At 45.7% G+C, this 27,311-nt stretch overlaps 1 protein-coding gene across 15 annotated transcripts in view; it reads left to right on the top strand.

The window, feature by feature from the left end:
* The window catches only part of dmd (dystrophin), a 3,042,490-nt gene that overhangs the window by 993,877 nt on the left and 2,021,302 nt on the right, over positions 1-27,311 (top strand). For all 15 annotated transcript variants that reach the window (XM_072513983.1, XM_072513987.1, XM_072513978.1 and 12 more), the window contains one exon: positions 26,066-26,247. In XM_072513983.1, coding sequence (XP_072370084.1) covers positions 26,066-26,247 — 182 coding nt within the window. The remainder of the gene's footprint in view (positions 1-26,065; positions 26,248-27,311) is intronic.

Raw genomic sequence — 27,311 nt, 5'->3', positions numbered from 1 at the left:
CACAAATCCCATACTCATTTTATTGACCTTCTTGAAAAAAGACCGCGGAATGAAAATGGGGAGACACTGGAATACGAACAGGAATCTCGGGAGGATCGTCATTTTAACCGTCTGCACTCTCCCCGCTAGTGTCAGTGGGAGCGCATCCCACCTCCGGAACTCGACCCTCATTTGCTCCACCAACCGAAATAAGTTCAACTTGTGCAACTGGCCCCAGGCCCGCGCCACCTGTATCCCTAAGTATCTAAAACTGTCCGCTACTAACCTAAACGGCAGCACCCTCAGCCGACCCTCCTGGCCCCTTGCCTGGACTAAAAACAACTCACTTTTTGCCATGTTCAGTTTATTCCCCAAGAAGCGGCCGAATTCCCTCAGGTTTCCCATGATTTCATCCATCCCAGCCACTGGATCCGTGATGTATAAGAGCAGGCCGTCGGCGTACAATGAAACTCTGTGTTCCCCCCCCCCCCCCCCAATACTAGCCCTTTCCAACCCCTAGATGCTCTCAGGGCAATTGCCAGCGGCTCTATTGCCAGCGCAAACAGCAGTGGGGAGAGGGGGCACCCTTGCCTCTTCCCTCGGTACAGTCTAAAATAGTCAGACGTCATCCTATTTGTCCTAACACTAGCCTCCGGAGCCTGGTACAGCAGTCTAACCCAGTCGGTAAAGCCCTCCCCGACCCAAATCATCCCAGTGCCTCCCATAAATAGTCCCACTTAACCCGGTCGAAAGCCTTCTCGGCATCCATTGCCACAATTACCTCTGCCTCCCTACTCTCTGGGGGCATCGTGATCACATTCAGCAGCCTTCTTAAGTTGGCCACCAACCGCCTGCCCTTGACGAACCCGGTTTGATCTTCCATAATAACGTCGGCACACTGTCCTCAATCCTAGCCGCCAAGAGCTTGGCCAGTATTTTAGCATTTACATTGAGCAGAGAGATCGACCTATAGGACCCACATGCCTCCGGGTCTTTGTCCTGTTTTAATATCAGGGAGATGGTGGCCTGTGACATCATCGGGGGTAAAACCCCTCTGTCTCTTGTCTCCTTAAAAACCCTAACCAGCACCGGCCCCACTATCTCAGAGAACTTTTTATAAAACTCCACCGGATACCCATCCGGCCCCGGGGCTTTACCCGATTGCATGGCCCTCAAGCCCCCCAATATTTCTTCGGTCCTAATCAGGGCCCCCAGCCCGTCCACCAACCCTCTACCCACTTTTGGGAAGGTCAGTCCATCCAGAAAGCGCCTCATCCCCTCCGGCCCCACAGGGGGTTCCAAGGTGTAAAGCTTACTACAGAAGTCCCTGAACACCTTGTTCAGCCCTGCCGGATCTCCTACCAAGTCGTGTGTCCCGTCCGTTCCCCCCCCCCCGCGTCGACTACCTTCCCTATTTCCCTAGCCGCCTCCCTCTTCCTCAGTTGCTGTGCCAGCGTTCCACTGGCTTTCTCCCCGTGCTCATAGATCGCACCCCTCGCCTTCCTAAGCTGCTCCACAGTCTTACCTGTGGACAACCCCAAACTCAGCCTGTTGCCTTCATCGTTCCCTTAATAGCTCTGCCCTCGGGGTCTCCGCATATCTCCTGTCTACCTGTAAGATGTCCTTTACCAGTCGGTCCATTTCTGCCCTGTCCGTCCTGTCCCTATGTGCTTGAATCGAGATCAACTCCCCTCTCACCACTGCCTTCAGCACCTCCCAGAGCACCACAGCTGAGACTTCCCCTGTGTCATTGACCTGCAGGTAGTTTTGCATACATTTCCTCACCCTCTCACCCTCTCATACACCGCCTTGTCTGCCAACAATCTGACCTCTAGCCTCCATTGAAGGCGCTGAAAACTTTCCTTGCAGACCTGCAGATCAACCCAGTGCGGAGCATGGTCCGAAATAGCGATCGCCGAATATTCTACATCTGTCACCCCCGCCAGCAAGTCCCTGCTCATGATGAAAAAATCGATTCGGGAATACACCTTATGAACATGTGAATAGAACGAAAACTCCTTCCCCGCCGGCGACTAATCCTCCATGGATCAGCCCCCCCCATTTGCTCCATAAACCCCCTCAGTTCTTTTGCCATTGCCTGCACCTTACCCGTTTTTGAACACGACCGGTCTCGGCTGGGGTCAAGGACTGTGTTAAAATTACCTCCCATAATCAGCCTGTGCGAGTCCAGGTCAGGTATCTTCCCCAGCAGTCTTTTAAGAAAATCCACATTGTCCCAATTTGGGGCATATACATTGACCAAAACTACCCTCATCCCCTCGAGCTTACCACTCACCATGACAAATCTGCCTCCCCCATCCGAGATTGTACTACCCACCTCGAATTGCACCTGTTTGTTAACCAAAATCGTGACCTCCCTGGTTTTAGTGTCGAGCCCCGAATGGAAGACCTGGCTAATCCAGCCCTTCCTTAATCTGACCTGGTCAGCTACCTTCAGATGAGTCTCCTGCAGCATTATTACGTCGGCCTTCATCGCCCTCAGATGTGTGAACACACGTGCCCTTTTTACCGGCCTGTTTAGCCCTCTAACATTCCAGGTGATCAGCCTGGTTGAGGGGCACCGTGCCCCTCCCCCTTGCCGATCAGCCATCTCCTTTCTTGGGGTCGCGCCTGCCCTGGCCAGCATCCTGGCAGCCCCCTCCTCCGACTTCCTCCATGTTACCAAACCCAAATCCCTCCCTCGTCAGCAGATCAACTACCCCCCTTCCCACCCGGCAACAACACCCTGCAACCTAACCCCTGCCATAAACGAGCTATATACATACCCCCCACCTGGTTTCTGTAGACCAGCTCACCCAGCTAGCCTGGTGACTCTCGACTCCGGCGCCAACAAGTCTCCCACCAATGTTCCCTCTGACCCGTCCCCCCGCCCTTCAACACCACTTCCCAAACCAGCCACCCTCGAGCAAATGCTCTGAAGAAAAAAAAAACAAGGAACAAAGAAAACCTAGTCAGCTAGTGCAAATTGAATAAAACAAAATAAATAATAGGCACTTCCAACCACCTCGATCAGAACACAAAAAGCCCCCAGCACCGAACACCTTAACTACCCTCTTTTTCCAGTGAAAACTCGAGTACAGAAGAGAAAAAAAAACAACACAACACAAGAAAAACGTGTAACCATCGCTTCTTAACTTTTTAACTTAAGTCCAAAAAGTCCTCAGTTTGGCACCAGCTCTTCTCTCTTGGCGAAGTCCATCGCGTCCTCGGGCTCCTCAACGTATTGGTGCCGTCCCTCGTGCATGACTCAAAGGCGCGCTGGGTACAGCAGCCCAAACTTCACCTGCTTCTTAAACAGAATCTCTTTGACTTGCCTGTAGCCTGCCTTCCTTCTGGCCACCTCCACGCTCCGGTCCTGGTAGATGCGCAAGACACTATTGTTCCAATGGCAGCTCCACGTGCGCTTGGCCCACTGTAGCACCCGCTCCTTGTCCAGGAACCTGTGGAACCTGACCACCATCGCTTGGGGAGGAGGGGTGGCCCCCGCTCACGGCTGCCTCGCCAGCGCTCTGTTTGCCCTGTCCACCTCCAATGGGTGAGGGAAGACATCATCCCCCAACAGCTTCTGGAACATGTCTGCCACATACGCGGCAGCATCCACTCCCTCAGCCCCCTCCGGGAGACCAACAATTCTCAAATTCTGCCGACGGACCTATTTTCCAGGTCCTCCACCTTTTCCAGAAGCGTTTTTTGTTGGTCTTTCAGCCTCGCCAACTCCGCCTCCACCACCATTTGGTGATCCTCCTGCTCCTCCAGCGCCTTTTCCAGCTTTTGGATCGTCCGATCCTGGGCATCTAGCCTGTGCTCCAGGCGCTCGATTGATTTCTGAATCGGGTCTAAACTGTCCCGTTTCAGCACGATGAAGCCTTCTTGGATGACCTTCAGCCGATGCTCCGTTGTTGGCTGGGCTGTCTGCACCGGAGTCCGGACATCGGCCATATTGTCTTCAGCAGCAGCTTCTACACTGCCCTTGTTTGCCCACTTCTTCAACTGTTTGTGATTCTTTCTGCTCCTTAATTACATACACCTATATCTGGAGTCAGTGCCTGAGTGCCTATGCCTTCAGATCCAGCTCTCAAAAGCACAAAAATGTTGGGGAAAAAGGTCATAAAGGTCATAAAGTCCAACCGGATCGAGAGCCACTTACGCCACTATAGCCGCCACCGGACAACAGTGTGACAAGTTGCCGTGCCTCAAAATGTCATGTCACAAATCAGATGGAATGACTCCCATGAAGGAAAGAACCACCATGATTGCACTGTGATCCTCATAGGCAATGGGGGAGGAAAGCATTTGGACATAAATGTTTTGAGTTTATAAAGGTTCATACACAATCCGACGAACAAGCTGTGGCTGCGCTGTGAAATCTATTTTGAAATTTTAAACAATGGGTGGTTGTGTGATATTTAAGAAACTAATTTGCAATACTTTCCCCCTAATTAGGCCCAATTCCTAGAGTGACAAAGAAAAATTAATTAGTTTGTTTAGTCAGAGAGTTCACCTGATGCCTCTCTCTGTTTTTACACTTCACCCGATGCCTGTGTCTATGTACTTACACTTCAGCCGATGCCTGTGCCTATGTATTTACACTTCAGCCGATGCCTGTGTCTATGTACTTACACTTCAGCCGATGCCTGTGTCTATGTATTTGCATTGTGTATTTATATATGTCCTATGTTTTTTCCTGTGTGGAACGATCTCTCTGGACCGTACACAGAACAATACTTTTCACTGTACCTCGGTACACGTGACAAATCAAATCAAATGAGGATTGAAGATGTTACAAAAGACTGGGTCATTTTCTTCTGTGAGATGTGCCTCCATTTGGCATAATTTCAACATTTTAATTTTTCATCTTCCCCACCCTGAAGTATTAATCACAAAGTATTTTTACTGTGACTGAATGGTGAATAAATATTGTATTCAGTCTGAATATGAAACTTCCTGCCCATCATTTCTGTAATTTGCTGAGTTCAATTTCTGAATTTGCAACTGGTTTACAGAATAGTTTCAGGTATTTTTACTCTCCTGCATTCAGGCAAACCATTCTGAACTTTAATGTTGATTTACGGTAGTTATTTTATTAAAGAATATACTTGCAGGATATGTATTTCAATGTGTATTGATTTCATATCGCCCCAGATAAAAGTTACCACAAAGAGATCCAGGTACAAGGATAAGATTTTTTCTAATTGGTGCCTAATTAATTAGCATGGGGCACCTTCAAATTGTCACTGACAGGGGCGGTGCCAGGGAAAGCACTCAGACAGAGGACCTGGTATTTCTAGGAAGGATTTCAGAACAGAGGAAACCCCATCAGAAACAACACCTCATCTTTCTAGGAAGCTCTTCAGAACAATGAAGCAACTGTGGTTAAAAACAACATCTGCTTAAAAGCGGAAGAACTACAGAGTTAATGGACCGCGAAGAGGTTTAAAAACCAACCAAGCTAAACCCTCCTTTGAAATAACCTGGACCTGTCAATCAAGAGACTTATAAAAGGCAATGGGCTGTGAAGTTAATTTCATAGAATTTCATAGAATTAACAGTGCAGAAGGAGGCCATTCGGTCCATCGAGTCTGCACCGGCTCTTGGAGAGAGCACCCTACCCAAGGTCCACACCTCCACCCTATCCCCATAACCCAATAACCCCACCCAACACTAAGGGCAATTTTGGACACTATGGGCAATTTAGCATGGCCAATCCACCTAACCTGCACATCTTTGGACTGTGGGAGGAAACCGGAGCACCCGGAGGAAACCCACGCACACACGGGGAGGATGTGCAGACTCCGCACAGACAGTGACCCAAGCCGGAATCGAACCTGGGACCCTGGAGCTGTGAAGCATTTGTGCTATCCACAATGCTACCGTGCTGCCCATGTAAACATGCAGTTCAAAGCTTTAGTCTTCTCCGCATGCCCAGAGGCTTGAAAATGTTAAAAGGGAATTAAATTGACTGGTAAAAAAGCACATTAAAAGGAAGACTTTCACCTTCATCTGACAAATTTTTGAATTTAATATGCTGGAAGAAACATCAAAGAGTTTCAAGGCTACAGAGGGAAGACTTTCACCATCTATCAGATCTTTGAACTTGACATAATGGGAGAGACATCAACACACCAGAGGGAAGATTTTTAACTCTAACTTGACATGCTGATAGACAGTTTAATTATTTTCAAAGCTACAGAGGGAGGGCCTGCCGCACAACCCCATCCAGGGAAAGACTCCCGAACGCTTCCAGCATAGGCTAAGCCCCACTGACCACGAGCTCTCTTGACGGGATCCCCCTTGACACAAAAGAGGTAAGTGCAGAGAGGGTACTCACCCCCTTCCCCCTCTTCGACGTCCACAGCGCCAGCACTGGCAAAGGGCTGAGCCAGCAATTCGGGGCGGCTGCTGTGTTATTGTCAGTAAGTTAAGTTCCTGTCCCTCTCCAAAAAGATTTCAAAATGCCTTTGAATCACACCTCAGTAGTGCTGCCAGCAGGAAACACATTGGTTTTCCCATTATTGGCAGCACTTAGATTTTGATTCGGGATAATCGCAAATTATGTCACAAAGGGCCAACTTGTAAATAAACAAAAGTGGAAGCAATGATAGATCCTAGGTTGTTGTGGTAACACTCTGTTGTAGGGCGGGGAGTGGGGGGTGGTGGGGAGATGATGGGCAAGAGGTAGGGTGGAACACTGGGAAGGGCAATGTTATTACGAATAGCAATTACCGCTCTTCTGCCTTCCCAACCCAAAATATCACAGTTTTCCAACTAAATCGGTAAACGTTTACGATTTTCTAATGACGGGAAGCTCAAAACTAAAACTAATAAGTACATTTGCAAATTTCATGCTACACCAGCAGTAAGACGCACATAACTGAAGGTATGATTACTTAAAGCAAAGAATATATAGAATGAGGCAAAAAGGATGTTTGAAGTATTCTTCACAAAAATATTTCATACAAGTCCATTAATCCATTAACCTTTTGGATGACAACCTTTGTAGACTTCTCAATGTAGTGCTACACATGAGCAAAGTGATTCCTAATTCAACCTCTAGTATTTACCCTAATCCAATCCAAAATGTATATGGATTGAAATGTCAAGATCAAGGATGCAATGGAACATACTGTGAATGGAAAACTTTGATGAGCAGATGTTTACATCTGATTTCATTCATATTTATTACTAATTTGATCAGGTATAAATGTATCAGCAGCTGGAAGAGGGTTAAGTGTCTTTACTAAATTGCAGATCGTACATCCTGGTCTGTGTCTCACAGACGACTGGGCTCTGGTCTCCATTTTGACAAAAAGGCAGCTTCCATTTTAACTCCATTTATTTTGGAATAGGGAATTTCTCGACATCTGATGCAGGAGGAAGAAAACTTTATGCAGAAGTCCAGTGCATGAATTAGAAATCAGCCAAAGATGTTACTGATGCTCATTGCCGGGGCTCCAGTGTAAGCATTGAAGCACACAGCGGAACCAGCATGCATTTTTATTACCAAAGGGAAGGGGGAAAGCAGAATAATTCAGTACGCTTTTCTGAAGACGTTCACCCTTCTACCAATTTGTCATCATGAAGACAACTTAATACTCGTGGACTATTCCACGAAAGGCATGCAGTATCTTTGAAACTTAAGTGTTGCTAGCAATATGGATTGGCATTTTCCGGCCCTGTTGCAAGGGGTAGAGTTGGAAAAGTGCATCCCAGTCTTTGTACCACTGATATTCTACATAAACTATTACTCTTTGGATTGCTGTTTATAGAGCAAGCGAGTTACCTCAGACTGCTGCCAGTGCACCCCGTAAAGCATTGTTCATTTGCTCAAAGTGCACGGTGCTACACCAATGAATTTCTTCCCCTGTATGCTGGCACTATGGCTAACATACTTGCCCACATATGTCACTTCAAGCTAATCTATTGTACGTGGAGCTCCTGGGGATGTTTTTGAGAGATGGAATAAGTTGCAAATGTGCAAGTTTTATCCTTTTAGATTATATTAATCCAAGTTGAACTTGAAACTATCTGATCTTGGAACAAAGTGCATTACAATTCCTTCAAACTTCAAACTCATGCATCAGATCCCAAACTCGTACTCACATTTTCCATAGACTCAGTGAAACCCACAACCCGCCCCCAGATAAACCTATCAGAATAGTGGCTCATATTGTACATTCTATATGATCATCCAATTTCAAAGTCCCATCTGCTATATCAGAATCTCACTTTACACTTGATTCTGCAAGGAATCAGCAAAATCCCATTCCTTCATAGGAGATTGGACAACACTGTCGAAGGGTCAGCAAGCCCAGACTTACCACTGTCTCTTGCTCCATACATAATTCCCATCACCTGTTCGGTCTTGGATTGCCCTAACACTGAAATTTAGCAGCCAGATTGCACCAAGACAGATGGTGGTTCACCCGACAGCAGCCTGCACGCAAATGAGCTGACCTCACAGGATAAAGTGAGGTCACTGCCCTTGTGTAATTTCCTGGGGCAGCATGTGTTTCTCTCAAGTGATGCCTAGTCAACTTTCCCAATGTGGGGCTGGGGGCACGTGACAAGGGGAATATTGGGCTGGGAGGCTCTAGGAAATGGCGGGCATGATTTAATACAATATGCACAGGTTCACCAGTGGTGTTTTGGAGCACTTGTCTCATTTGCGAAATGTGAAAGCTTGGTGGGGGCAATGAACTTACCACTTTTAATATATCATGTGCCCGCTAATGATCATCGTCTTGGCTTCAACTGAAAGTCTATGAACTAGTATATGAGTGATGAAAAATATTCCTATTTACCAAAATGTGTTGCTGAAGTTGCTGTTAACTTGCACAATTATCTTTTGTCTTAAGAATTTATGGCAGAATCTCTGGTGGAATAACGTTTGCCATGACTGTTCCACTACTGATGTTGCGCATCATAGGTGGGTCTAGAACTCGGCTCTGGAACATTTGGTCATTTGTTTGGGCATACATGTGGTAATCTGTTATTTTATTCCCTGCTGTACAATAAATCATCAATGGAAATCATGCTCTGTGTGCTAGAGTATTGATCAATTCACTATTTACTCTCTCAGATACCATCTTATAGGATTGAAATATTAATAGACTTTCTCCAATGTGATTCACAAAATTCTTATTGAAATATTTCAGAACCATTTATGAGGAGAAACCTTCGTCCCTCTCGGATCCGAAAGTGAATTCCTCCATCTGCTTCATTTTCTAAAGCTGCCTTTGTGAAACTTTTATTTTAATCATAGATCTGGCTCCGTGTCTAGCTCTTTCCCAGTTTTTGTCTCTTCATCAGTGGTCATATTTCCTCTGATACTTCCTCACTTGTTGCCTCAAAGTTCCAAATACACCATCCAACATCCTGGGCGAGATTCTCCGAACCCCCGCCGGGTCGGAGAATCGCCGGGGGCTGGCGTGAATCCCGCCCCCTGCCGGTTGCCGAATTCTCCACCACCGGATATTTGGCGGGGGCGGGAATCCGGTTGGCGGGCCACCCCCCGCGATTCTCCGGCCCGGATGGGCCGAAGTCCCGCCACTAAAATGCCTGTCCCGCCGGCGTAGATTAAACCACCCACCTTACCGGCGGGACAAGGCGGCGCGGGCGGGCTCCGGGGTCCTGGGGGAGGCGCGGGGCGATCTGGCCCCGGGGGGTGCCCCCACGGTGGCTTGGCCCGCGATCGGGGCCCACCGATCCGCGGGCGGGCCTGTGCCGTGGGGGCACTCTTTCCCTTCCGCCTTCGCCACGGTCTCCACCATGGCGGAGGCGGAAGAGACTCTCTCCACTGCGCATGCGCGGGAATGCCGTCAGCGGCCGCTAACGCTCCCGCGTATGCGCCACCCGGAGATGTCATTTCCGCGCCAGCTGGCGGGGCACCAAAGGCCTTTTCCGCCAGCTGGCGGGGCAGAAATTCGTCCGGTGCGGATTGGGGCTCGGCCCCCAAAGATGCAGAGCATTCCGCACCTTTGGGGCGGCGCGATGCCCGACTGATTTGCGCCATTTTGGACGCCAGTAGGCGGACATCGCGCCGTTTTCAGAGAATTTCGCCCCCTGTCTTTATTTAAATGACAATTCCTTATTTAAGTGACATATCGAACTGTTGAATTTTTCATCTCTCATCTTTGGTGGTCATGGTTTCTAAGATAAAAGCTTTATTAGATAAATGCATATAATCATTTCGAACTAGAGCAAGAAAAAAAAACAAGGTCACCCTTGCCAACAGGACAGAGATGAGGAGAAATGTCTTCACCCAGCTAGTGGTGGCCTGAGGAATTTGTTAGCACAGGACGTATTGGAGACCAAAAAACTTGCATGTCTTCAAGAAGCAGTTAGACATAGCACTTAGGATGAAGGGGATCAAAGGAAATGGAGGGGGAAAGCGGGATTAGGCTATTGAGTTGGATGATCAGCCATGATAATGAATGGTGGAGCAGGCTCGAAAGGCCGAATGGCCTCCCCCTCCTCCTATATTCTATGTTTCTGTGTTTACACCCATCTTTAACAACAAAACCTTTCCTGAAACACTAATTATTTCCCCTGTTTATTTTTCTCTATCCATTCTGCTCGTAGACTGTTTGCTTTCCAACAAAGCTTTATCAATTCCACAACACTGTTTGAGACTACCCACATGTCTTTCCACCCTCAATTTTCCACATTAATTTGATTGAGTGGTGAGTTATAATGCCACCGGTGATGGTGTAAAATCTTGTTTACTTCCTGTTTATACTATTGATCACCAATCTATCATTAAGCGCACAAATAAATTAATGGCTCGAAAGTATTTCAATCAGAATTCCATGAATCACCATTGGAGAAAATCTATTAACATTTTTCAGTGCTCTATTTGAGACATTAAATAGTGAATTTGTCAATGTCTAGCACTCACAGCATGATTCCCATTGATGTTGATTTGTTGTACAACAGGGAATAAATTGACAGATTACACATTTTGGAATGCTGATGATCTAAAAGTGTGCTTTTGGTGGGGAGGCGGTGGTTCGTGGGAGAATAGCATCTCTAAAATATTACAAAATATACAAAAACCAAGACAGTTATTTATATCAGAATTTCTCCTTGCATTATCTGCTTCCCAAATCACTAAATGTGGATCTGTGACCTGTAATAACATTTTAGGCTAAAACAGAAGTGCTTCAAATGTTTGAATTTCTTTTTGTTTAAATGTTGAAGTGAAACATGTCGCGTTTATTATTTACCAGCTCTAAAAAAACAGCTCTAAAATAGATAATTTTAAAAATTCTATTCCATTTAAATTATAGTTAATTTATTCAGTTTCAAGTTAGTTTTTAATAAGTGTGTATAATTCCATTACAGAATAGAAAACCGAGTTATAGCTGACTCAATCTTGGCTATGAAAGGTAAGGTTAAATTAACATAAGCAGCTAAAGGATCTGAATATATTTGGGAATTGGGCAGACAGGTGGCAAGTGAAATTCAATATAGCTGAATTACATGGGAACAACAAACCTAGGAAAGGAATCATCACCCAAATGGAAAGAAAATACTGTGCATAGTAAAGTTAAGATCTTGGATTTTGATCAACAATAACTGGGCAATATTGGGCAGCACGGTAGCATTGTGGATAGCACAATTGTTTCACAGCTCCAGTGTCCCAGGTTCGATTCCCGGCTTGGGTCACTGCCTGTGCGGAATCTGCACATCCTCCCCGTGTCTGCGTGGGTTTCCTCCGGGTGCTCCGGTTTCCTCCCACAGTCCAAAGATGTGCAGGTTAGGTGGATTGGCCATGATAAATTGCCCTTAGTGTCCAAAATTTCCCTTAGTGTTGGGTGGGGTTACTGGGTTATGGGGATCGGGTGGAGGTGTTGACCTTGGGTAGGGTGCTCTTTCCAAGAGCCGGTGCAGTCTCGATGGGCCGAATGGCCTCCTTCGGCACTGCAAATTCTATGTTAAAAACTTGAAGCAATTGTAACAATGCTTGATTGTTAACCTTCCAAGTAAGGCTGACTCATAATATATTTTAATTGCAAGTTTCTTTTAATTGGTTAAGTAGCCCAAAGAACTGCAAGTTAGGTGGATTAGCCTTGCCAAATTTCCTCCTAGTGTCCAAGGGCGAGTAGGTTAGCTGGGGTTACGGGGATAGGGCAGGGGAGTGGGCCAAGGTAGGGTGCTCTTTCAGAGGGTCAGTGCAGACTCAATGGGCCAAATGACCTCTTTCTGCATTGTAGAAATTTTATGATGACAGTGAGTAAAGCAATTCAGATGGATCAAAAATGAGTGAGATAATCCTGCCACATTATTGCTCACTGGTGTGCCTGCACTTAGAATACCATATACAGCTCTGATCACCACAGTACAGATAGGATATTATAGCTGTTGCAAGGATAGGGAAGAGGGAAAACAGACTGATTGGAAAAATAGAGGGTTTATATAATGAATCATCAATGGAATCAATTTCTGTGAAATGGGCATGATCTAGCTGGGAACAAGCAAGTTAAGAGGGGATGTGATTGCCATTTGTAGGATTCTAAAGGCCGAAGATAAAGCAGATCATGATCACCTACTTTACTTTTTCTTCGGCTGTCAAACTACAAACAAGGTTGGCATTTTAAGGGGGATTCAAAAGCAAATTGTTTAAACCTTGACTTTCATTTTAAGCCACCCCCCTCAGTTATGCAGGAAAGGGTGGGTCGGGGTTTAAAATATCGGAATCGGACAACAATCCACCCCAGCCCCTTAACACTTAAAGTCCAGGCTTATTTTACCATGTGCTTGAGGATCCCGGCATCAGGTTGAAAACAGGTCTTGACTGCACATTTGTCAGCAGCAGGACCAGTATACAGCAACCTAATTGTCCAATTGAGGACAACAGAAGGGCAACTGATGTTTGCCAGCCCAATCAGATTGCAGGCCATAATGAAACCTCAACAGCAGGACCTGGAGAGGTTGGTTCATATAGAGGCGCCCTCCGATAGGTATATTAAAATGAAAATCTACCAGACTGAGGGCACAAAGCGCCATGAGATTGAGGAGAAACTCTCTGAGGAGATTGTTGAGGCCACTTGACTTGCCTTCCATGCCCATGGCCACTTCTTGGCCCTCTGGCTCCAATGGCATCTCAGGCTGCTGCAGGGAGACTGAATCCATAAAACCTGTAACATGGCCCCTACTTGAAGTGAGCATAAATAAGCCACATTACAAGCTCAGCTGATTACCTTAAATTGGTTGCTAGTGCAGATATTAGCGTACTCAGGATTGTCCAGCAGGTGCTGCCCAATCATGGAATCACATCTAGCAGTAGACATTTTGTTTGGGTCGTGCAAGCAGTGAGCTGCTTGAGTATGGTCTGTAATCGGCCTCTCATGAACAACCGAAGGAACATGATTTGATTCAATCAACCAATCGCTTGGACGTATGTCCAATGAAGCTGCCATTGCACTGGCACTGAAATTCATTGTTCACCTTGCAACTTGATGCAGAAATAGAGATCTGAGGCGAAATTCTCCGGTATTGGCGCGATGTCCGCCGACCGGCGCCAAAAACGGCGCAAATCAGTCGGGCATTGCGCCGTCCCAAAGGTGCGGAATCCTCCGCATCTTTGGGGGCCGAGCCCTAACCTTGAGGGGCTAGGCCCGCACCGGACTGATTTCCACCCCGCCAGCTGGCGGAAGTGCCCCGCTAGCTGGCGCGGAAATAACATCTCCGGGCGGCGCATGCGCGGGAGCGTCAGCGGCCGCTCACAGCATCCCCGCGCATGCGCTGTGGAGGGCGTCTCTTCCGCCTCTGCTATGGTGGAGAATGTGGCGAAGGCAGAAGGAAAAGAGTGCCCCCATGGCACAGGCCGGCCCGTTGATCGGTGGGCCCTGATCGCGGGCCAGGCCACCGTGGGGGCACCCCCCGGGGCCAGATCGCCCCCCTCCAGGACCCCGGAGCCCGCCCGCGCCGCCTTGTCCCGCCGGTAAGGTAGGTGGTTTAATTTACGCCGGCGGGATAGGCATTCTAGCAGTGGGACTTCGGCCCATCCGGGCCGGAGAATCGCGAGGGGGGGGGACCCGCCAACCGGCGCGGCGCGATTCCCGCCCCCGCCGAATCTCCGGTGCCGGAGAATTCGGCAACCGGCGGGGGCGGGATTCACGCCAGCCCCCGGCGATTCTCCAACCCGGCGGGGGGTCGGATCACTGTTCATTTATATCATTCAAAACTCGCAAATAGGCCAAAGGCAACCACTTTTGGATCTGGAAAGTGCCCGGTCTGTCTCAAATTACCCTGGAAAGGCAACATATCTCAAAAATCTGAATGCCACGTAAAGCAAGCCATTTCACACAGGACGCTGCCATTAGTCCGATGCCATCATGTCATGTATACCACACAAATGAGGAACAACATGTGAATTTCAGTGCCAGTGTATAGTATAAATAGTTTGAAATGTGACATTCTTGCGTGTGTCCTGATGAGTACAAGATGAAAAGCTTTGGCAACATGTCTCTCTTTTCAGCATTATTTTACTTCTGTATAACCAAACTAGAATCATAGAATTATCATAGAATCATAGAATCTACAGTGCAGAAGGAGGCCATTCGGCCCATCGAGTCTGCACTGGCTCTGAGAAAGAGTACCCTACCCAAGCCCACACCTCCACCCTATCCACATTAGCCAGTAACCCCACCTATCCCCATTACCCAGTAACCCCAACTATCCCTATTACCCAGCAACCCCACCCAACACTCAGGGCAATTTTGGACACTAAGGACAATTTAGCATGGCCAATCCACCTAATCCGCACATCTTTGGACTATGGGAGGAAACCGGAGCACCCGGAGAAAACCCACGCGCACCCGGAGAAAACCCACGCACACACGGGGAGAACGTGCAGACTCCGCACAGACAGTGACCCAAGCCAGGAATCGAACCTAGGACCCTGGAGCTGTGAAGCAATTGTGCTAACCACAATAGAACATAGAACAAAGAACAATACAGCGCAGTACAGGCCCTTCGACCGACGATGTTGCACCGAAACAAAAGCCATCTAACCTACACTATGCCATTATCATCCATGTGTTTATCCAATAAACTTTTAAATGCCCTCAATGTTGGCGAGTTCACTACTGTAGCAGGTAGGGCATTCCACGGCCTCACTACTCTTTGCGTAAAGAACCTACCTCTGACCTCTGTCCTATATCTATTACCCCTCAGTTTAAAGTTATGTCCCCTCGTGCCAGCCATTTCCATCCGCGGGAGAAGGCTCTCACTGTCCACCCTATCCAACCCCCTGATCATTTTGTATGCCTCTATTAAGTCTCCTCTTAACCTTCTTCTCTCCAACGAAAACAACCTCAAGTCCATCAGCCTTTCCTCATAAGATTTTCCCTCCATACCAGGCAACATCCTGGTAAATCTCCTCTGCACCCGCTCCAAAGCCTCCACGTCCTTCCTATAATGCGGTGACCAGAACTGTACGCAATACTCCAAATGCGGCCGTACCAGAGTTCTGTACAGCTGCAACATGACCTCCCGACTCCGGAACTCAATCCCTCTACCAATAAAGGCCAACACTCCATAGGCCTTCTTCTCAACCCTATCAACCTGGGTGGCAACTTTCAGGGATCTATGTACATGGACACCTAGATCCCTCTGCTCATCCACACTTTCAAGAACTTTACCATTAGCCAAATATTCCGCATTCCTGTTGTTCCTTCCAAAGTGAATCACCTCACACTTCTCTACATTAAACTCCATTTGCCACCTCTCAGCCCAGCTCTGCAGCTTATCTATATCCCTCTGTAACCTGCTACATCCTTCCACACTATCGACAACACCACCGACTTTACTCACCCACCCTTCTGCGCCTTCCTCTAGGTCATTGATAAAAATGACAAACAGCAACGGCCCCAGAACAGATCCTTGTGGTACTCCACTTGTGACTGTACTCCATTCTGAACATTTCCCATCAACCACCACCCTCTGTCTTCTTTCAGCTAGCCAATTTCTGATCCACATCTCTAAATCACCCTCAATCCCCAGCCTCCGTATTTTCTGCAATAGCCTACCATGGGGAACCTTATCAAATGCTTTGCTGAAATCCATATACACCACATCAACTGCTCTACCCTCATCTACCTGTTCAGTCACCTTCTCAAAGAACTCAATAAGGTTTGTGAGGCATGACCTACCCTTCACAAAGCCATGCTGACTATCCCTGATCATATTATTCCTATCTAGATGATTATAAATCTTGTCTCTTATAATCCCCTCCAAGACTTTACCCACTACAGACGTGAGGCTCACCGGTCTATAGTTGCCGGGGTTGTCTCTGCTCCCCTTTTTGAACAAAGGGACCACATTTGCTGTCCTCCAGTCCTCTGGCACTATTCCTGTAGCCAATGATGACATAAAAATCAAAGCCAAAGGTCCAGCAATCTCTTCCCTGGCCTCCCAGAGAATCCTAGGATAAATCCCATCAGGTCACAGTAGCACAATGCTACTGTGCTGCCCGTGCAAACTACTGTGAGTAATATTTCTGAAATTGAGATCTAATTCGTTAAATGAAAAAAAACAAAGATGGCGGGGCAGGTGTGATGCAGGTGATACGTTGCAACTGTAGCACGTGGGAACTAGTGGATACATGTGTGATCCACAGCAACTGCATCTGTAATACGTGTCTTAGACTCGAGGAACTTAAATTCAGGGTTGATGAGCTGGAATCTGAGCTTTAGACACTGCAATGCATCGAGCCTGCACTGAACCTCCAAACAAACACTCTACCTAGGCCCACTCCCTCACCCTATCCCCATAACATCACACGTTGATCAGGGCCAATCCACCTAACCTGCACATCTTTGGACTGTGGGAGTAAACTGGAGCATCCAGAGGAAATCCATACAGACACTGGGAGAACATGCAAATGCCACGCAGACAGTCATCCAAGGCCAGGTCCCTGGCACTGTGAGGCAGCACTGCTAGCCGCTGTGCCAACATGCCGCTGTTTTTGCAGCTGAATCAGGATAACTGGTGCTTCCTCTTCAAACTTGTTTCTTTTCTGCAACCAAATGCTCTTGAGGTCAGTGCATGCAGAGGAGGCAGCAAAGAATTTTGTGAAAGAAACCACTTTTGTGGATCTCGCATTTACTCAGAAACCTCTTTTACTTTAGGATTGAATGGTTGCTTTCTCTCAGGAATCTTCTGAATGTTCTTGTAGCGTCTGCTACCATCAATCTTTCGAGCAGTACATTTGAGAACCTGCCAACCCTCCTGCGTAGAAAAAAAATCTTCTAATTTCTCAACTAGTTATTTTGCCAATTATTTTAAAACTATGGGCCGGGATTCTCTGAGCCTCCGTGGCGCAATGGCGCTCGGCGCGGGGACGGAGAATGGGGCCTCAGACCCACGATCGGGTCCGATGCCGGGACACGAATCTCCGGCGACCGGAGAATCGGCACGAGCCACCCGTGCGCATGCGTGCGCAAGCAAGAGGGTCGCCAGGGAAAGGGTTGGCCCACCGAAGGATAGGCAAGGGAATCTATGTGTGGAGCCAGAGGAAATGGGCGAGGTACTAAATGAATACTTTGCATCAGTATTCACCAAAGAGAAGGAATTGGTCGATGTTGAGTCTGGAGAAGGGTGTGTAGATAGCCTGGGTCACATTGAGATCCAAAAAGACGAGGTATTGGGCGTATTAAAAAATATTAAGGTACATAAGTCCCCAGGGCCTAATGGGATCTACCCCAGAATACTGAAGGAGGCTGGAGAGGAAATTGCTGAGGCCTTGACAGAAATCTTTGGATCCTCACTGTCTTCAGGTGATGTCCCGGAGGACTGGAGAATAGCCAATGTTGTTCCTCTGTTTAAGAATGGTAGCAAGGATAATCCCGGGAACTACAGGCCGGTGAGCCTTACTTCAGTGGTAGGGAATTACTGGAGAGAATTCTTCGAGACAGGATCTACTCCCATTTGGAAGCAAATGGACGTACCAATGAGAGGCAGCATGGTTTTGTGAAGGGGAGGTCGTGTCTCACTAACTTGATAGAGTTTTCGAGGAGGTCACAAAGATGATTGATGCAGGTAGGGCAGTGGATTTTGTCTATATGGACTTCAGTAAGGCCTTTGACAAGGTCCCTCATGGTAGACTAATACAAAAGGTGAAGTCACACAGGATCAGGAGTGAGCTGGCAAGTTGGATACAGAACTGGCTAGGTCATAGAAGGCAGAGAGTAGCAATGGAAGGATGCTTTTCTAGTTGGAGGGCTGTGACCAGTGGTGTTCCGCAGGGATCAGTGCTGGGACCTTTGCTGTTTGTAGTATATATAAATGATTTGGAGGAAAATGTAACTGGTCTGATTAGTAAGTTTGCAGACGACACAAAGGTTAGTGGAATTGCGGATAGCGATGAGGACTGTCAGAGGATACAGCAGGATTTAGATTGTTTGGAGACTTGGGCGGCGAGATGGCAGATGGAGTTTAATCCGGACAAATGTGAGGTAATGCATTTTTGAAGGTCTAATGCAGGTAGGGAATATACAGTGAATGGTAGAACCCTCAAGAGTATTGAAAGTCAGAGAGATCTAGGTGTACAGGTCCACAGGTCACTGAAAGGGGCAACACAGGTGGAGAAGGTAGTCAAGAAGGCATACGGCATACTTGCCTTCATTGGCCGGGGCATTGAGTATAAGAATTGGCAAGTCATGTTGCAGCTGTATAGAACCTTAGTTAGGCCACACTTGGAGTATAGTGTTCAATTCTGGTCGCCACACTACCAGAAGGATGTGGAGGCTTTAGAGAGGGTGCAGAAGAGATTTACCAGAATGTTGCCCGGTATGGAGGGCATTAGCTATGAGGAGCGGTTGAATAAACTCGGTTTGTTCTCACTGGAACGATGGAGGTTGAGGGGCGACCTGATAGAGGTCAACAAAATTATGAGGGGCATAGACCGAGTGGATAGTCAGAGGCTTTTCCCCAGGGTAGAGGGGTCAATTACTAGGGGGCATAGGTTTAAGGTGAGAGGGGCAAGGTTTAGAGTAGATGTACGAGGCAAGTTTTTTTACACAGAGGGTAGTGGGTGCCTGGAACTCGCTACCATGAATCCCGACCATGACCTTTGGTTGCTGACCCACTTACCAGAGGAAATTGTTTTACCCTATCTTGCTGATCAAAACACATCAGAATGTTGAACAAATCAAATAGTCTCTTCTTAACCACTCGACTGGAAGGAGAACAATACCTCTCCAGATGGTCCCCTCATCGCTAGTGTCATCCTGCTTAACCTAGCTGTGTCCTCTTCAAACCCGAGACATCCTTCCGAAAGTGTGGTGACTGGAATTTATACCATATTCCAGCTGAAGACTTATCAGTTATTTGCAAATGTTTAGAATGACACAGTAAGCGTCATTCTCCGCCGGCAGGGGCCTCCGTTTTGCCGGCGCCCGGGGGTTTCCCCATGGCGTGGGGCTGCCCCACAATGGGAAACCCCATTGACCGGCCGGTGTAACGGAGCATCCCGCCGGCGGGTCAGGGCAGAAATGTGGCGGGGCGGGATGGAGAATTTCGCTCAGTGCCTCTATTTACAAAGGTGAATGTGCAACTAAATTATCCCTGCTCTTGAAATGCCACCTGACCCCAACCTCCTATTCAAAATAGCAGAATTTGATAGAGTAAATTATTTCCCACTATAGATGCTGGATAAAAACTCCCCCATTCCATTGCAAATATGTACAGTATGCACAAAGACCATTTAAAAAATAAAGACACTTGCAAAATGAAAAAGGCAGTTGATGCCAGTACCTAAGTCTTGCAGGTTTCTGTGTTTTAGAAATGTAATATTTGCATGCATTTCTTGTTAACTTTGTTTCCAATACAAGTTTCATTACCAATTGTGAACGTTACATACGCAGATGTCATTATTAATTTGGATATAGCAAATTATCGGGGAAATTTCAGAGTAAAGGCAGAGTGCCGGTTTGCCGGTAGGCCCACGAGCCATTGCAGAGATCATGTTGCGAACCCAATTTCTCTGTGACAGTTTCAGAACTTCAAAAGGGCTTTGGGTTGGAGGGAGCCGGGAAGTTGCCGATGTCAATTAAAATCCTCATAAGCTTTTTAGGGAGTTTGTTAAGGGGGGAGAATGGAATTTTCAATTTGTTTTCAAGCAAGTCTGACCTGGTTTGCACAGATTAGTGCACAGCTGTTGGATTTTCAGTAAGACCTAAATAATATTTTTGTAGTTTTTTTTTCACCTGTCGGCGCTGCTGTCCACCTTCTTCCACTTCCAAGAGAAAGACAGTGTTAGCCTTTGCCACAAGTGCCAACAGGCAATTTCTGCCTCCTGAGGACCTCAGCACCTGAGCCGTGAGCTTACTGCCTGATTAGTTAGGCCATTTATATTTTTTAATTACTTTACAATAGCAACACAGCTCAGTTACTGGGTGTGGACCCAGAATTTATCCAGGTTTCAGGTTCCCAGTCCAGCACAGAAAATCTGGCCCAAATTGCATTGTGTGAAAATGGGAGGGGAAATACACCTGCTTGCCTTTGTCCACATATTCTCCAAGCGGAAGCAACTCTTCATCTGAAGACTGTCCTTGATCTTGACTTCCTTGTGCAATGTAAATGGAAGTCACATTGTATTGAGGTGAATAAAACATTGCAAGCTCTTCCTTTCCATTGACTCCCTCAAGGAAGCAATACATGTCTTGTACATCTAAGGTTGCAAACCAGCTTTTGGAAAAAAAAGAGTTGCAAAATATCCTGAACATCAGGACTGAACTGTTGTATTTTATGGACCGGACACTTCGGGTGAAAATTGAAATCCAATTTCCACTGGAGCAAATCTATTCAACCTTAACGACAATGTTGCAAGAGCAAAGCCAAGGATGAGATTAGATATTTGACTATGCGTTGCATGACATGATATTGCTTCAATTTGTATTGCTATTTCAATCTACTGTACCCGAGGAATGAATTGCTCTTTAATTTGTTGAACTCTAGCAGCAGATTCTGCATATTAATCAATTATGTTGATTATAGGATTCAGCCACAATACCTAGTGAGGCTGTGCATGTGAATAGTTATTCATGTTTAGAAGTTGTAGGCATTAGATATAACCTCATTATTTGAAGGGGTTTTCCATGCTTTTCTTTGTGTTTTCCTACTTCCATTGACGGAGAGCCTTAAAAACAACATTTAACTTTAGAATTATAAAATGATACAGCATGGAAGGAAGCAATTAAATACTTTAAATTTGCATCCTCTAGTTACTAATTCATCTGCCATTTGAACCACTTTCACCTTATTTACTCCCATCAAATCCTTGCAGAATTTTGAAAACCTATATCAAATCTCACCTTAATCTTCTCTGCTTCATTGGTACTAATATGAACCAGGATTTCTGACTGTTCACAAGTCCCCATCCACCCACTTCCCCTCCTCAGAGTGATTTGCAGCTGTTCAGTGATATCCTTGATCACAAAACCAGGGCGTCAGCATGCCATTGTGGATTTACATTTGTGGCAACTGAAATGACCTTCATTTTTCCCAACCATAACATATGCTATCACTACTCTATTCCCATTATTCCTCCTGCTCCAGTGTACCCCACCCTCAACCCAGGTATAGTTGAACCACACATGGTCCCTTGAAGTTGGCTCTGGCACTCCCCTGTGCAGCTATCACTCTCACCATATTCTAAACTAAATATTGGTTGGAGAGTATGTTACAGTCTGGGAACTCCTGCATTATATACCTGTTTTTTCCTCACTGCCTCGTTGTCAACCAGTCCCTCTCCTGTTCACCCCTTAAGCTGTGGGGTGACCTCTTCCCAAAATGTGCTATGCACAAAGCTCTCAGCCTCCCCGCAGTACTGCCAACTGCTGCTCAAGCTCCAAAACCCGAAGCTCAAGCTCCTTCAGCTGACGATGCTTCCTGCACATGTTATTCAGGACAATGGACGTATTAGAGAAGTAAAATGTGGTGGTTATAACGTGGTTGCTTATTGTTTCAAACCATCCTTTTTTTCTTATGCTCATATTCTTTTACGAGTGATGGCAGCCATCCGGTGCCTTATTCAAGTGGCTACTGATAATATTTGAGTTGAGATACTGAGAGGACGAACATTAAGTTATGCCAAAACAGGAGCTAAGTTAACAGAGGGTTTGTATATGTTGGCATGACTCTCGAGCCATTTTGAGGCCAGTGACTCATGCTTGTTGCTGGTGAGCTGTGGGCACTCGCTTCAGCTTGCTGCTCCTGAGATGATTGGATATTGAAGGGAAGGAAATTTGGTGATTATAGGGAATGGGTAGACTGAGAATCTCAAGCAGCCCTAAAATGGAACATGAGCAGGCCAGAGATTTAATTTTGAGTGCTTGGAAAGATAACTCCTGGTAGTCCTGCGCATGCCGAAAAAAGGTTTTCTGAATTACTTTTTGAGAAACTCTCATCAATTTCTGGAAAAAAGGCTGAATAGACTCACTCGACTTTGTACAAATGGAAGGAATTGCAAACTGCGTCATTTATACCTGAAAAAATGAAACCAGTTTGGGAAAATATTTGTTTATTTAGATAGCCTTTCTTTGTGGGCAGCACGTTGGACAGTGGTTAGCACTGTGCCTCACAGCTCCAGGGACCTGGGTTCGATTCTGATCTTGGGTGACTGTGTGTGGAGTTTGCACTTTCTCCTTGTGTCTGCTTGGGTTTCCTCCGAGTGTTCCAGTTTCCCCCCACAGTCCAAAGGTGTGCAAGTTAAGTAGATTGGCCAGGCAAAATTACCCCTCCGTGTCCAATTGTTAGGTGGAGTTAGAAGGATAGGGTGGGGGAGTGGACCTTGGTAGGGTGCTCTTTGGGGGAGTGAAATCAATGAGATTTACTTCCATAAATCAGGAATCTAAGTTCTTTGATCTTTCTGGTGTGTGTGCCTTAGAACCACATAGTGCAGTCCATTAGTAAGTTCCATTGTCATGGGATCCTTTGTACTTAGCCCCAGCAATTGAATAGAATTGATAAAACTCTTGTAACACTTCTCTCCTAGCTTTTCAAGATGTGATAATGTTGTAAAATATTGTTCAAGATCTAAGATGATGGCCATATATTTATCTGTAACCCTAGAGGGTTTTTGAATAAAGTAGATAGTCTAATTTATGACTGCATTTATGAATGATTAAGTTCATAGTTGGGTTACACTGGGAATATTAGAGAATTGTATTGAAGAACTTGATGGGTCACTGTCTTTTAAATGCATGGTTCATAATTTTATTTTTATAAATTATTAGTAAATGTGTGGAAATCAAACCAGTAGCAAGAGCTTTAATTTTTTTTTACATTAGTTGATCTTTTATCAGCAAGGTTTGTGTACCTGAACCACATTTCTAGAATTTCACATGATATTCCCTGTGTTTAGCTTTTGAACTTTTGGGTCACCCTTCTGAATAAATACAGAGCTACAGTTCCCTGCATGCTCTGCTGAAGACAATGTTGTAATTTAGAGGGGAAATACATAGTGGCATTGTGATACAAATGTACCATTGTCTGGCAACATGACATAGATCTGCCATGTCAGAAGTCCCAGCTGAGAAGAAAATTGCGCTGCTGACTTGCATGTTGAGCCCATCAACAGGTGACATTTGTTGCACATTTTGATGACCTTTTGTTGATTTGAAGCTAAGTGTGTACATCATTATCGTCATGTAAGACCTATGTTCCAGTGTCACTTTGCAAGAAAAATAGGAGAGTCACCGTGACCATTTAAAGCAATCAACTGCAAAGCAGACAAATCCAGCAAACTAGCAAATACCCAGAAGTTGGAGACGTAACTTAAAAGCAACTATGCAAGTGCAGCCGATGTATATTCACATGTGTGACTTTGTTGTTCTGCCTTGGAAATTCATCAGCATTACTAAAGACACATTGTGCCCAAACGTCAACCCATCTATGGATAGAATAAATTTGCATGTCTATAGCCATGGTCTGCAATTACAGTCAGCTCCACCCAACAAAGCTTGTCTTGAGTTTGATGTCTCCAATGACACTGATGCTGGATTGTTGACATTAAGAACATGATGAAAGACAATGGAAGTCAGAGACTGCTTGGTTGAAATTAAATCATACATGAGGACTGTCTTTTCCTTTTACATTAATTTCAGAAACTCTTATGGTAATTCAGTTTTATTACAGTAATGACAAGTCCAATTTAAGAAGAAATGAACAATTCTGGAAAACAAATTTTCCAGTTTCAATTATATAGAATATAAGACCCGTTTCTATATCGAGAACAAAGTTGTGATATGATAGAAGCTAAGAAATATATTTTAAGTTCTCTGACGGCTCAAACAAAGAACAAACAAAGAACAAAGAAATGTACAGCACAGGAACAGGCCCTTCGGCCCTCCAAGCCCGCGCCGACCATGCTGCCCGACTAAACTACAATCTTCTACTCTTCCTGGGTCCGTATCCTTCTATTCCCATCCTATTCATGTATTTGTCAAGATGCCCCTTAAATGTCCCTATCGTCCCTGATTCCACCACCTCCTCCGGTAGCGAGTTCCAGGCACCCACTACCCTCTGCGTAAAAAACTTGCCTCGTACATCTACTCTAAACCTTGCCCCTCTCACCTTAAACCTATGCCCCCTAATAATTGACCCCTCTACCCTGGGGAAAAGCCTCTGACTATCCACTCTGTCTGTGCCCCTCATAATTTTGTATACCTCTATCAGGTCTCCCCTCAACCTCCTTCGTTCCAGTGAGAACAAACCGAGTTTATTCAACCGCTCCTCATAGCTAATGCCCTCCATACCAGGCAACATTCTGGTAAATCTCTTCTGCACCCTCTATAAAGCCTCCACATCCTTCTGGTAGTGTGGCGACCAGAATTGAACACTATACTCCAAGTGTGGCCTAACTAAGGTTCTATACAGCTGCAACATGACTTGCCAATTCTTATACTCAATGCCCCGGCCAATGAAGGCAAGCATGCCGTATGCCTTCTTGACTACCTTTTCTACCGGTGTTGCCCCTTTCAATGACCTGTGGACCTGTACTCCTAGATCTCTTTGACAAAGTTTGTGTAAAATGAGAAAGTATCAGAGTTGATCATCTAGGCGGCTGATGTCAGCAAGGCAATGATAGCATGCTGCAACTGATGTCTGGGTCCCATGTTTAGAATGGGAAAATCAACCAGAGTTCCAGGCCTTGATTGCTGAGCAATGGACTATGCTGGATTGATCTTGGATATGGTGCCCTGTGGTAGAACAGGCTGCTGAGAGTTATCATTGTGGCTTAATCAAAACAATGACCATCAGGACAATGAATAGGCTGCCCGCGCACTTACGGAGCGGCACCCCAGCAAAGAGTAGGTGACTGAAGGAATGCGGTGGGTGATGTCACTGACAGAAAGAGTGGTGGGTGGGGTGTTGAAAGAAATGCTATTTTCAAGAATGACAAGGCTCTGAAATCCACTTTTGTGTTTCACTGCTTGAGCCAGGCAACATGAGACTCATTCACAAAACAACACAGAAATCAAATAATTTCCATTTATTTGTCGTGAAAAGAAATATACTGAGCAGAATATTAAACTAATGACACCTTTATTTTATGTATGTTTTTAATATCCCACTGGTTCAAGAATGCTTTCAGGAACATTTGTTCTCAATTGTTTATATTGTGATTGCTGTTATGTTGAATTTATCCACGTTGCCACTTTAAATTTCATAGGATTTGACACATCAGTATGTGGCAAATTGTTTCTATGAGGTCTGTTTATAATAGCAATCAGTGAAATATGAAATGTCCACGGCCAGCTTTTTTGGAAGAGCGGTGACAGAATTGGCTTTGCCTGAAGAGGGAAAATAATAACCATTGTGGAATTACGTACCACCTTCATTTGTATGCAAGCCTAATAGTTTGAAGTGTAGAGCTATCTCACATTGCCCTAATTAGTCTCTGGAGGACATGCATCTAGAATTGCCTTGTTCATTAGGCTGTCTACTTCCTGATGGGTTGATTGGTCAATTCTTGCTGTGCAACAGCGTGTATCTCCCTCCATTAGAAGTGCAAGTAAACAAACCTTCTTTTAAAAATGCACAATTCTTTTTACAGACATCGCAACTGCACACCCTGACAAGAAGTCCATCATTATGTACATCACGTCGCTCTTCCAGGTTCTGCCCCAGCAAGTAACCATTGAAGCCATCCAGGAGGTTGAAACCCTGCCACGACAGCCAAAGGTCACTCAGGAAGAACAAAAAGAGATGCTGCAAAAGCAGCATTTCTCCCAGCAGGTGATGATTTGAAAACTTGACCTCAAGTACCTGTTAAGTATGCTTCAAGAGTAGTCACTCTGCTTACACTTAACCCTTTGAATGCCAAGAGTGTGGCATGTTCTAAGTTTCCATGTGGCGTCTACAATTTATTATTGTTTTAAGCATTTGAAACACAGAATTGTTGCATACTTAGTCAAGGGAACAGGAGGAGGTTTTGTGGCACAGTTGCTAGCATCCCTGCCTTCAAGCACGGAGCTCTGCTTTTCAGTCCCACTCCAGGACTTGATGGCCACATATGGTGCATTAATAATGTGGTCAAACAAAACCCTTATGTCAGGTGGTGGGAGAGGGAGAGTCTCCTGATCAGTCTGTGGTCGCTGCAATGCAAGGGTCTCTGCATGTTCAAAGAATCCACTTGCAGGTTTTTGACATTGGATAGCCTCCTCTTTTCAAGGAACTGCCAGAGAGAGTCAAGGGAGCATAAAGCATTTCCCGATTCACAGATCTCTGATTTCTTTCCACCTTAAAAGATGAATTTGATTAATATTTTGCCCACAAGCTGGTGTTCTGATTTAGGCCATGGAGATACTAAAAAAAGGTTACGTGCTTTCCCCACAGGTAAGAATGAAATTAGGACAAATTGATGTGGGCAGTTTGCATAAAATGTCCAGTGGCTGCGACGTGTTCCTCGCAGAGGCCCCGAGTGGATTGCATTTCTGGCCAGAAATTCATGCTTGATATGTGGGCTATGATTAAAAAATAAATTGAACTATTCGTTACTACTTTCATGAATGTTTCTACATGCTCTAAAAATTACTTTGTGTTGTTTGTGATTTGCTGCAGGTTTTTGAGATTGCATTCTGCTTTCCTGCATATTTTGTAGTCATGGTAACCATTTAATTTATCAGAAATTGGTTGTACAGCTTTCAGAGGAGTCTTTACATTTCTTCTGAACAGGCAGATGTAGTACGACAACATACCCAAACAAAACAAATTACAGTTGCATAATACAGAAAAGGGATTGCAATAGGAGTTTTAAGCTTTAACTCTTTCAGAACTCTCAAATTACTCTGTTCACAACA

This window comes from Scyliorhinus torazame, chromosome 8, assembly GCF_047496885.1.
Source record: "Scyliorhinus torazame isolate Kashiwa2021f chromosome 8, sScyTor2.1, whole genome shotgun sequence".
Lineage (NCBI taxonomy): Eukaryota > Metazoa > Chordata > Chondrichthyes > Carcharhiniformes > Scyliorhinidae > Scyliorhinus > Scyliorhinus torazame.
Note: the sequence above shows the minus strand (reverse complement) of the source record. Positions and strands in the feature narration are given on the sequence as shown.